Raw genomic sequence first — 12750 nt, forward strand, 5'->3', positions numbered from 1 at the left:
AGCCCGACCAGGGGCTGCACCTAGGGATTGGGCCTGCCCTCTGCCACCCGGGAGCAGGCTAAGCCAGCAGGGCGTTATCTCCCGAGGGGTCCCAGACTGTGAGAGGGCACAGGCCAGGCTGAGGGACCCTCCCTTCCCCCCGAGTGCACAAATTTTTGTGCACCGGGCCTCTAGTTATTTATAAAATTAGAAAGCAGCTAAGTTTACTCAATTTAAATATAATAACTGAAAATTAATACACATTAGTTTAACCAAGAGACTTTAGATTAAGCAGGCAGTTAGGTTCATACTTGGATGCACTCTCTTCTCTCCAAACACTTAGTAGTGACAGATAAAAAGAAAAAGAAAAATCAAAAAGACCCTGCTGAAATGAACAAATAAACTATGTTTAAACAAAGGAACAGAAGAATTTAGCAATGTAAAGGAATAAATTATTGCTACGACCATATGGATAAATCTCAAAAACAACATATTGCGCAAAAGAAGCCATGCTATGATTCCATAAAGTGAAATTCTAGAGTCCATAAAAGTAATTGAATAAAAATAAAAAACAAAACAATGGTTGCTTCTGGGGTGTAGGAGTATGGGCTGATTGGGAAAGCGATAAGGAAACTCTCTCTGGTGATGGTAATATTCTATATCTTGATAGAGGGTTAAGTTGTATAGATGATGTGTTTGTTAACACTTAAGATATGTACATTTCATTGTTTATAAATACTACTTCAAAAGTAAAGTACATGCCGAAACCGGTTTGGCTCAGTGGATAGAGCGTCGGCCTGCGGACTGAGGGGTCCCAGGTTCGATTCCGGTCAAGGGCATGTACCTGGGTTGCGGGCACATCCCCAGTGGGAGATGTGCAGGAGGCAGCTGATCGATGTCTCTCTCTCATCGATGTTTCTAGCTCTCTATCTCTCTCCCTTCCTCTCTGTAAAAAATCAATAAAATATATTTTTTTAAAAAAAGTAAAGTACAAGTGGGTGAAGAGTACAAGTTACTCTGAAAGTGGTCAACAAATAAGATGGCCTGATGGGTGGATGGAAGGATGGATGGATCAGGACAGACATGTAATAAAGACATTATAGCAAAAGGTTGATTTGGAACCTAAATGATGGGCATAAGCATGTTTACTGTATAATTCTTTCATTGTATGCATGTTTGAAAATTTTAATAATAAAATGTTGGAAAGAAGAGGCATATTTGGGTTCAAAGACATCTTGATAAATTTGAAAAGGGCAAAAAATATAAAGTGATGAGTAAGCCTTATGCCATGGTTTGATGGGCTCTGAGTCTGGCAGTAGGCAGTGGAAACTAACCCTTCACATACAAGTTGTCCAGTCAAGACAAGGGCCAGAACCAGGTTCACAACTTGAATCCAGGCAGTGGGTTAGGTCAGTGATGGTGAACCTTTTGAGCTCGGCGTGTCAGCATTTTGAAAAGCCCTAACTTAACTCTGGTGCCGTGTCACATATAGAAATTTTTTGATATTTGCAACCATAGTAAAACAAAGATTTATATTTTTGATATTTATTTGATATATTTAAATGCCATTTAACAAAGAAAAATCAACCAAAAAAATGAGTTCGCGTGTCACCTCTGACACGCATGTCATAGGTTCGCCATCACTGGGTTAGGTCAATGTCAATATGGGACAGAACTGTCATTTTAAGGCCCGGTCCTTTACTAGGGGAGGGGACTGTCTATAAATCTGGGTGTAGGTAATTGTAAAATGGTTTAAAGAGGTCCCCAGTTCCATCTCAGGTCAGGGCACATGCCTGTGTGGGCTCAATCTCCGGTAGGGGCTGTGCAGGAGGCAGCCTATTGATGTTACTCTCTCATATCCATGTTTCTCTCTTTTCCTTTCCTCTAAAATCAATAAAAACATTTTTTTTTAAAAAGCTGAAAAGCAAGCATCGAACAGATCAAATTGTTTCCAATTAAGTTAACTGCATCCCAAAACAAAGCTCAAGAATATTTATATGAATAGAAACATCTACATCAGCCTTGGCCAGTGTGGTTAAGTTGGTTGGGTGTTGTCATGTGCACTGAAAGGTGGTTGGTTCTATTCCTGGTCTGGGCATGTACACAGGTTTCAGTCTCAATCCCCAGTAGGGGGCGTGCGGGAGTCAGCCGATCAATGTTACTCTCTCACATTGATGTTTCTTTCCCTCCCTCTCTCTGTAAAAATCAATAAAAAACCTTTAATTTAAAAAAAAAAAAGGAAACAAACATCCAGCATCAGATAAGGTAAAATGCACGATGTTTCGTGTTCAATTAAAAATTACCAGGCATGCAAAGAAGCAGGAAAATATGACCCACAATGAAGAGAAATTAATCATAGAAATAAATCCCCAAAAATGACACAATATGGATGCCAGAATAAGTAGACAAGGACATCAAAATAATTGTCGTAACTATACTTTTTAAAGAAGATAAGTAAAGATTGAGCATTTTATACAGAGATATGGATTATAAGATCCAAATACATTGTTGAAGACGAAAATATGTTTGAGATGAAAAATACACTAAATGGGATTAATAGCAAATTAGATATTGCAGAACAAAATATTAGTAAATTTGAAGATCTAGTAACAGAAAGTATATAATATGAAACACAGAGGGAAAAACAACAAAACAAAATATCAGTGAGGTAAGGGACAAGTTCAAGCAGTCTAATGTACATGCAGAGGAGGGGCAGGGACCGTACAAGAAAACTACAGACTAATATCACTCAGGAACATAGATGCAAAAAGTCTTAGCAAATTAAATCCAACAATATATAAAAAGATGAATACATCATGACCAAGTGAGGTTTATCTCAGGAATGCAAGGCTGGCTTGGCATAACATTAAAATTTTATATGTAATTCACCATATTAAAAACAGAGTAAAAAAAACAAAACAACCACATATGATTATCTCAATACATGAAGAAAAAGCACTAGCTAAAATCCAATGTCCATTCCTGATAAAAACCATCAGCAAATTAGAAATGTAAAGGATCTTAACCTGATATAAAAAGGCACAATAAAAAATGTACAGTTAACCTCATACTTGAAAAACTGCTTTCTTCCTAAATTCAGGAATAAGACACATAATATGTCCTTAAGCAATCACTCCACCTCTGTGTAACTGTTACCCCATCTGTAAAAGTTTATAACAGGGCTTGGCACAACGTAAGTGCTAACAATGATAATGTTGATGACTGCGTAGACTTAGGAGCTGGCAGAAGGGCTAGGGCAGAGGTTCTCAACCTGTGAGTCGCCAACCTGTGGGTCATGCCCTCTTTGGGGGTCGATCGACCCCTTCACAGGGGTCACCTAAGACCATAGGAAAACACATATATAATTACATATTGTTTTTGTGATTAATCACTATTCTTTAATTATGTTCAATTTGTAACAATGAAAATACATCCTGCATATCAGATATTTACATTAAGTCGTTATTTTAAAATCCTGTGTTAACACTGCTTCTCTCCCTGGGCAACGGCTTCCTAATTCCAATTACAAACTTTCTTGAAGAACGATAGCAATAAAATCTGACGGGCCCAGAATAACAAATTGTGTAAAATTGGTCTTAATCTTCCCCCACCACACACAAGGAGTTTTATGCTCTACTGCCTACAATGTGGGAAGCAGTGTGAAAGTGTTAAAACTGCTTAGATCCTAAAGATAGCACACATTGTCAGAAAATGACAAGGGCTCCTGTCCTTTCTTTAAAGTAAGCACATATATTGTGACCAAAGGGTATTTTATTTTTTTTGTTAATCCTCACTCATTTCACACATGTCTCCTCTGCCCCTCAGCCCATGTTGTATTCTCTGGAATGCCTTCTATTCTCTACCATACATATTTTACTCCACTTATTTTTCAAAACACTCATTCTTCAAAATCTAACAGTTATAGATTCTAACTCATATCTCTCTCATCAATGGATTAGTAAAACGTCTCAACTAGCTGTTATCTGCGAGGCTTCTCTAAACATGATACAATGGAGTTCTGTTACAAGTTACCCGAGGCCAAGTGCTCAATTCAGAAGCACAACAATCAACCTTGTTTACTGTCCGTGTGTGTGTGTGCGCTGCGCCGCAGGGGACTGGACACGGGGCACACAGGAGGCCCCAAGACCAGGCCCTTCCTGGACGCTTTATTACCCGCGCTGCGCCGCAGGGGACTGAACACGGGGCACACAGGAGGCCCCAATCTGGGGCAGAAGCTGGCGGACAAGTACTCTATCCAAGACCAGGCCCTTCCTGGACGCTTTATTACCCAGAAACAAAGCTGGGTGAAATACTTCAATCCGGCGCCACCCCCGCATGCCCGCGGCGGCGGGGACCGGGCGGTAATGCGGGGCAGTCATGCAGGTGCAGTGTCTACCTAGCTTTTCAGGCACAGCCATTTGGAGCCCTCGGCACAGGCTCCCCGACAGCCCCAGGCGCTCCAGCGCCGCAGCCCCCCTGCTTCCATGCCCCCAGCCGCTCGCCGCGACCCGGCTCCCTGGCTGGCCGCCCCTCCTTCCCTTGCCCTTAGCTCTGGGGCCCTTACCATCCCAATACCAGGCCGGTGGTCACGATGAAGCAGGTAAAGACCACCGCGATGTAGAAAAGCGGCGAGTACTCGTAGAGCGTTACCAAAAACACCGCAGCCATCGGGGTCTCCAAAGCTGAACTGGGCTCCAGCGCCCAGCCCAGCTCAGCCCGCTCCGCCCTGCGTAAAGCCACTACGGAGCCCCGCAGCGGACAAACTTTGTACTTCCGCACTCGCCAGGGGTTCTGATACACGGGAAGTAGGGGCTGCCTCGCGGACTGCGGAAACCAGCGTGCCAATCACGACGTCGCCTGCAGGGCTCGCCCCGCCCCTCCCGCTCCCGTCCCGAGCTATTGGCTTCCCGGAGGGGCGGGGCCATGACTCGCACCGCCCCGACTCAGGGAATTGGTACCCGGCGAGCGTTTTCTCCGCCCACCTGTCTCAGCGGTCCCCGCTTTTCTGCGGCAAATTCTAAAGAGGTATTGGGGCCAACTCTATCCTAAACTCGGGTTAGGTTTTCTGATGCCATAGAGAGAAGGCACACTCCGAAACCGACGTAACAGAGCCTAAATTCTGAAACCCTGCGTGTTAGATCCGAGGTACATTTGGGAGCGGGAAGGCCGGCATCTTGGGTTCTACGAAGTGAAACCCCAAAACCTGCTCTTGTTTTATCCGGAAAACTTCGGCACTGTGCAAAACGCCAACAGGAGTCTCACAAGCAGTTCATACGAGCCTTGCCAGCCTTTTCGAGTTGGATTTAATGGTAGAGGGAAATGAGCATTGCATATCAGGATGCTCATAGAAATAAATCTACTGCCCTCCCACATCCGCTTCTTTTCGCCTCCCCTTACCCCCCTTAAGTTAGAATTAGATATTTGAACTTTTAAAATTGTCACTTTAATAAGAATTTTAAATGTGTACCATGTGTATATGTGTGTGTGTTTGTGTGTGTGTGTGTATATATATATATATATATTTTTTTTTTTTTTAACTGAGCAGAATTTTTAAGTGCACCCTTTTTCTTCATTCCCGCTCATTCAACTCCATCAGGTTAGCCTCCCTGGAAGTCTCTCAGAACACTTGACTGAGATTTTATTAATTTGCTTTTAGTCCTAAGGCCACACCTAGCTACCACAGAGATTGGGAAATGTGATCTTTTATTCTGAGCAGCAACATCCCTGATACAAATCCAGATGGGGGATCAGGGTAGGGTTACCAAGGAAAAGAACAAAGGGCCTCGGGCTGAAATTTAGCGGTCACTCCACACTCCCACATCACCAATAAAGTTAGTGCTGGGAGAAAATGAGGTAAATTTGTTCCAAGGTTTCACATATGCCTTGGCAAATGATCACGTATTGGGTATTCTCTGGAGTAACGCTGTGTGAGCAGCTTGGTTCAACAACAATTTTTAATGAATACATATGTGATTTCTGAAAGTACATAGCTTATTTAACCAGCCCCCAATTGTCAGACTATTTTTTTAATTATAAATAACACTTCAATAAACGTTCTTAAAGCTAAATCATTTCTTTGGGATAAATTCCTAGAGGTAGATCTTTTGGTTTAAAAAGGATGAACATTTTAAGCTTTTGGAGAAACACTGCTCTCCACAATGTATCCATTTACACCTCCACCCTTTCATCCTCAGTTTTGCCACCATTTAACTTGATAATGTCATTTAACAAAAATTTTGGCCAATGTGCAAAGCAATTTTATTGCCATAAACAAAGAATTTTCATAATGAAAACAAAAGGGATTTAAAAAGTAAATCAACAAAAACAGGAAATAAAATAATAGCAGCAACATATTGGAAGATAGAAAACAGATGAACAAGGATAATTCACTAGCCAGGCCATCGAAGCCAAATCCCAAACCAGCAGTGGGGAAAGCTGAGAACTAACCTGATTTACACTGAAGAATTTACAAAAAGAGCAGGACCTAACACAAATTTAACTTTAGCCCCATTTCCCATTTCGGGGCCTGCTATAACCATTGAAACCTATCACTTTACTTCCAACATAGATTCTTTTCAAGACAGATCTTATTTCATTCCACCACCGGAAATCCTTGATTGCCATGCTATATATGCTTGAGAATTAAGTCCCAAGTTCCGTGTTTGTCATACTCACCTCTACATGACCCAATTCCCACTTACCTCTTACATACTCAGAAACTGTTTCTTGAGTGTCATATATGTTCTATACACTGTAGAAGACATTAGGGATACAAAAATAAGCAAAAAATGACATGTCTCAGTTCTCATGGAGTTTATTATCTAACAGAAAGGACAAACATTAGCCAAAGCATTTTGAACAAAATATAAAGGCAAATTATGATAAGTGCTATTAAAATGAGGTGCAAGGAGCTATGAAAGCTCATAATGAGAGAATGGGGAAATATATGGTTGACCAAGGAAGGTTTCCCTGAAGAACAGATTATTTGTTTTAATCCTCACTTGAGGATATTTTTCCATTGATTTTAAGAGAGAGTGGAAGAGAGAGGGAAAGTCAGAGAGAAATATCCATGAGAGAGAAAACAATTGGTTACCTCCCACAGGCACCTGGACCAGGGCCCGGGCTGGGGAGGGACTGAAGTATGTGCCTTTTATTGATTTATTTTTTTGTCTAAAGTTTTACATTTGTTTCTTTTTCCCCAATCTACACCCCCCACCCCCCAAGGTATGTGCCTTTGACTGGAATCAAACCTAGGACTCTTCAGTCCACAGTCTGATGCTCTATCCACCGAGCCAAACCAACAGATTATTAAGAAGAACAGATTATTAAGAAGAACAGATTATTAAGCTGAGTCCTGATGGAGAGAGGTTTACCAAGCAAAGGGACATGAGGGGAGAAAGAGCATATCGGACAGAAGCTAAGCATGTGCAAGGGCCCCAAGGTGGGAGAAATCATAGTATAGCTGAGAAAATGAAAGGCCAGTGTGATTAAATCATGGAGAGTGAGGAAGAGCATGCTATGATATGAAAATGGAGAGAGAAGCAGGGCCCAGATCATACAGGAGTCTTGCCATTTTAACTGCTCAACTTTAAGAGCAATGAGAAGCCATGGATATGATTGAAGAAGAGGAATGTTATGGACTGAATTGTGTCCCTCAAAATTCATATGTTGATGCTCTAAACCCAAATGTGGCTGCATTTGGAAGTGGGGCCTTTAAGTGAAGTTACATGGGTGGGATCCTACTCCAATAAGACTGGTATCTTTATTAAAAAAATATTAAAAAGGAAGAGACAATGCTCTCTATACATGTGCATACAGAGCAATGCAGAGGTAGGTAATGCAGGACTGATACAGTACTTCCCAGTGCAAGGAAACCAGGTCATGTGAAGACACAGTGAGAGAGCGGCTATCTGCAAATCAAGGAAGCGTGCTGGAACCTTGATCTTGGACTTCTATCCTCCAAAACTGTGAGAAATTTATTTTGTTTTAGCCACCCAGTCTGTGATATTCTATTATGGCAGCTTAGGTAGACTAATACAGGGAATGACATTTGGTTTGCATTTTAAATCAATCCCTTAGCCAGTGGTTCTCAACCTTCTGGCCCTTTAAATACAGTCCCTCATGTTGTGACCCAACCATAAAATTATTTTCGTTGCTACTTAACTGTAATGTTGCTACTGTTATGAATCGTAATGTAAATATCTGATATGCAGGATGGTCTTAGACGATCCCTGTGAAAAGGTGGTTTGACCGCCAAAGGGGTCGCGACCCACAGGTTGAGAACTGCTGCTTAGGCTCTTGTGTAGAAAACTCATTGGTAGGAGGCTGGAATAGATATGAGTAAATATGGGGCTATCAATTCATAGGTTTTTTTAAAATTAAGGGCAAGCCCTAGCCGGTTGCCAGTTCAATTCCAGTCATGGCATATGCCTGGGTTGCAGGTCAATCCCTGCTAGGGGGCATGCAGGAGACAACCGATCAATGTTCTGTTCCCACATCAATCTTCTGCTCTCTCTCCCTCTCCCTCCCCCTCTCTCTCCAAAAATTAATAGCAATATATTTTTAAAAAATTCCAGACAAGAACTATTGATAACTCTGATTAGGTAGTGATGAGGACTTGCAGTGAAATGGAATATTAGTAGGAAGTTATTTTAACTGAGTGACAAAAATAATAACAGTATCTTACTTGAGATTGTTAATTTCTCTTTTAAGTGAAAGTCCAGAGGTAGGTAATGCAGGATTGATATAGTACTTCACAGTGCAAGGAAACCAGGCTTCTATTTTGCTTTATGTAATTCCATTTCCTAAGGTCACCTCATGGTCCGAAATGGCTGCTGCAGCTCCAGCCATCATGTCTATATTCCTGCTAGCAGAAGGGAAGAGAAAGAGGGGGAGAATGAGATTCCACTTCAATTTAAGGAAACTCCAAGGACACAGCACACATTCCATTGCCAAAACTAAGCCTCGTGTCCACATTTAACTGAAAGGGAGGCTGTTCAGAGTATCCGGCTAAAACTAGAGGGTTCTATTACTCACAGAAGAAGAAAACAGAGTTTGAAGGAGGACCAGGAGTCTCTAGCATAGGAGAAATATATAGGACCTAATGATGGCTTGGATTGGGGCATAAGAGAGAGGGGCAGGAGTAGAAGTTTCTGGCTCCTTCCACCAGATGAATGGATGTAGCTGTCATTCACTGACGTTAGATCCTAAGTTTCCAGTCTCTCACCACCCATTCCTGATCCTCTTCCTTCATCCCCTATAAATACTAATCATCAACCTACTGAATTACCAATCTTCTAAAAATACATTGGATACATTAGAGATGGATGCAGGTTTGTAGGGCCTGAAGCTCATTTCAGGGACCCATTCTAAGAGATTGAAAACAAATTACAAATACAAATTAAATATGAGGCCCTGGAAGGGCACGATGCAAATGAGGGACCTCAAACGTGAACTTCATTCACTTTAGGATGCTTTACGCCTCACCTTTACTTTATCACCAATAACAAAACTGTAAGATGCCATGGATTGTTAGGTGTATCCTGGTTTCAGAGAAATTAAATGTAGAGAGAAATGAATCTTAAAGTTAGTGAAATAATCTTTGTTTAGATCTCAGAATTGGCCATTATATTAGTCGAGGATCTTCAGAAGAAGGGGTAGGGAGAAAAGTAGGTAGGTAGATATAGATATTGGGAGAGAGGCTGATTGATTTACTAGGAGGAATTGACTGCCATCTACAAGCTGGAGATCCAGGAAAGTGGTGGTATAATTCCAACCCAAGTCTAAAGGCCTGAGAACCAGGGAAGTCAATGGTATAAATTCCAGTCCAAAGGCAGGAGAAGACCAATGTTCCAGCTCAAGCAAGCATGCAGGAAGGAAAAACAGGAGGAGACAGATTTCTTCTTCCTCTTCTGTTCTCTTCGGGCTTTCATTGGATTGGACGATGCTCACCCACACTGGGGCAGGCAATCTACTTTGCCAACCGCACCAATTCAATGTTAATCTCATCCAGAAGCACTCTGAAATCATGTTTAACCTGAACATCCCATGAAGAAGTCTTGTTGACACATAAAATTAATCATCAGAGCTATGTGTATATCCTCTTTCCTTTGCCTGCAAGCTCTCTTTCCTCCTCCTCCTGGCAAATTTCTAGTTATCCTTAAAAGTCAACTCTGAATCTCCCTTCTTCAGGAAGCTTCCTGAACACTTCCCAACCCCTGGGGAGAGCCCTCTCATAGCACCCAGCGTGGATCTATATGGAGCCCCCTGACCCTGGTGAAAGCATATGCTCACTTAGTCTAAATAGCCTACTAGGTCCCCAGCTCCCTGAGTGTAGGAATGACACCTAATTGATGTGTATGTCAACAATGCTGAACATATATTTTGTAGAGGCTCAGCAGGTGTTTACGGAAGGAAGGAAGGAAGGAAGGAAGGAAGGGAGGAAGGAAGGAAGGGATGTTCTTCTCCATGAGATAATTTGGCAGCCCAAAGTATCTATATTAGGCTATAAAATGTATAACTCTCAGATGAACAGAAAGAATGGCTCTTCTTTATTATTTATAACTGATTTAGTTTTGCTTGTGAATCCTCATCCCACTGAGCAGTAGAAGGAAGGAAAAAGGGGAGAGGAAAAATGGGAGACTCGTGAGCTTAAATTTATCAATTATAGGTATCCTAGTATCCTCAAGTTTAACTGCCCCTTTAGGTAGCTGGTCTCTTTCAGAAAAATTGTTAGTCTCTCCTCTCACTTCTCCCTCTTGCTTCATGGGCATTCACATGATCCCATGGGAGGGTTGGAAAAATGAGGTCTGAGCTCTGCACAGCAATTGTAAGTCCTCAATAAGGTAAAGCAGGTTTCATCTGGCCTTTTGTGGCCCCAGCTGGCAACTACTCCTGAGACCAAAAGTTCCAGCCATTTACTTCCAGTTGTAAAGCCTCAATGCAATGTGACCTCTTAGCTCCACTGTTCACCATCTTTCATCATTTTACTTCCAGAAGGGAATGCATGAATATGTGGATTCTCCCACACAGCACCTGCAGGCCGCTGAGAACCAGCAGGTATCTCAGGATACCAAACAAGGCCACCTCTGCCACTGTCCCCGAGTCATGTTCAGGGGCGCAGAGCCAAATGCAAGGCCTCTCCTTCTTCCTTAGTGGAGTAGACCACCAGTTCTCTACAGGTTCTCTATTACCACATATATTTGGGTGCTTTTCTACTACCCTGCCCCCCACCCCCATCCTGAGACTTCAGCCAGAACAGGATAGGTATGGTATGCCTGCCTGCTGCACTTATTCAAGCTCCGTCTCCATCCACCCTCCACCAGACCAAAGTGGAAAGACACCCTCCTTCCCACTCAGCAGGTGCTTTCCTTATGTCATAGCCTCCATCTTCTCTACCATATGGCAGAGGCTAAATGACACTTTCAATTTTGCCAAGGTTTGGATTTTGAAGTTAATGAAGCTTTAAATTTTTTAAAACCTTTCTTTCTTAGTAATGTCTGTGCCCCGCCCTCCCCCCCCCAAGACTACTGTGTTTCTTGGGACTCAAAAGTCTTATTTTTTGAACAATTCAAAAGTTGTTTTTCTTCTGCATTCCAAGTATCACAGTTATGTTTCTCCTTGGAGGCTGATGGCTGTTCCTGGACAACCAAGGAGAGGGTTTCATAAGAGAAATGCAGAATTGATTAACACGTTTTCAAATGTTATTATCTTCATTATGCAATTTTCTTGCAGCTGCCAACCCATTCATTCATTTATATGGCCTTTTTAATGTCCCACATTATTTCCTAGAGGGCAAATTTATCTCTATTTTAGAGACACCAGGAGGAATATAATAAGTGTCATAATTGAGTTTCAAATTTTGAGGCAGTCACTGCACAACAGAACTGAATGGATATGTAATTTGAGTATGATCCCAGAGATGACAGGGATTGCGAAAAATCTAAGCAGAACCTAACCCTTTGAACCCATTGAACTTCCAAATCCCTCCAGTAAAAAACCTCTCCTGGGCTTAGATGCTGGGCTTCTGTCACCTATATACACTAGGTGGCCGGAGGCTACCTGAAGCCTGCCCCAACTGAGCTCGCACTGGTGATTAATATGGCACTTATTCTGTGCCCCAAGGCTCAGGACATCCATTTATAACAGTGATTCCCACCCTGCGTCCTGGCAACGTTTGACAATGTCTGGTCACATTCTTGGTTGTCACAACTGAGGAGGTGCTACTGTCCTCTAGCGGGTAGAGGCCAGGGATGCTGCTGAACATCCTTCCACGCACAGGGCGCCACACCACCCACAGTGAAGGATTCTTGGACTCCAAATGTCAATAGGCTTAAGTTGAGCAACCCTGATGCAGAACATGCTATTGAATTGATTCGAGCCGTATGGATCTTGAATGTGAAGAGTGCATTTTGGCACGGTCGCCCAATCACGGTCAGGTTAGGAGCCTATCGGCGACCGCGTCCGGCTAATTTTGAGCCGCGCCTCCCACCGTCCGCGGTCACGTGTCGGCCCCAGACCGCTTCGGTGGGTGGGGGTGGCTCTGCCGGGCGTCGGGGCAGGAAGGGAGGCGGCCGCGGTGCCATTCTTAAAGGGGCCCGAGGGAAGGTGACTGCCGGAAGGAAAATGGTGAGCTGCCGCCCGCGAGGGTGGGGGACAGAGGGCTGGGCCAGCCCGCTGGGCTTTCCTGTTTGCCGGGGCCGAGCCCGGCGGGCAGCGCCCAGGGTGGGTCGGCGGCCGCTTCCGCCCCGGCTGCTGGCTGGAGTCCAGCGC

General features: G+C 43.1%; 2 protein-coding genes across 4 annotated transcripts in view; one reads left to right on the forward strand and one right to left on the reverse strand.

The window, feature by feature from the left end:
- Positions 1-6730, reverse strand: part of CGRRF1 (cell growth regulator with ring finger domain 1) — a 23072-nt gene extending 16342 nt beyond the window's left edge. Inside the window, exon 1 of one of the 3 annotated variants that reach the window (XM_015566508.1) lies at positions 6655-6730. Coding sequence is in view for 2 of the 3 variants with exons in the window: in XM_006767699.2 (XP_006767762.1) it covers positions 4544-4647 (104 nt within the window). In the remaining variant the exon portion in view is untranslated. Of the gene's footprint in view, positions 1-4543; positions 4757-6654 lie in introns of those variants that run through there. The other 2 variants (XM_006767699.2, XM_006767698.2) reach the window with 2 other exon arrangements.
- A 5736-nt stretch (positions 6731-12466) lies between these two features.
- The window catches only part of GMFB (glia maturation factor, beta), a 12740-nt gene continuing 12456 nt past the window's right edge, over positions 12467-12750 (forward strand). The window contains 1 exon segment of the mRNA XM_006767701.2: positions 12467-12606. Coding sequence (XP_006767764.2) covers positions 12604-12606 — 3 coding nt within the window. The 5' untranslated portion in view covers positions 12467-12603.

The sequence above is a fragment of the Myotis davidii genome, unplaced genomic scaffold, assembly GCF_000327345.1.
Source record: "Myotis davidii unplaced genomic scaffold, ASM32734v1 scaffold281, whole genome shotgun sequence".
In the NCBI taxonomy this organism is placed as follows: Eukaryota; Metazoa; Chordata; class Mammalia; order Chiroptera; family Vespertilionidae; genus Myotis; species Myotis davidii.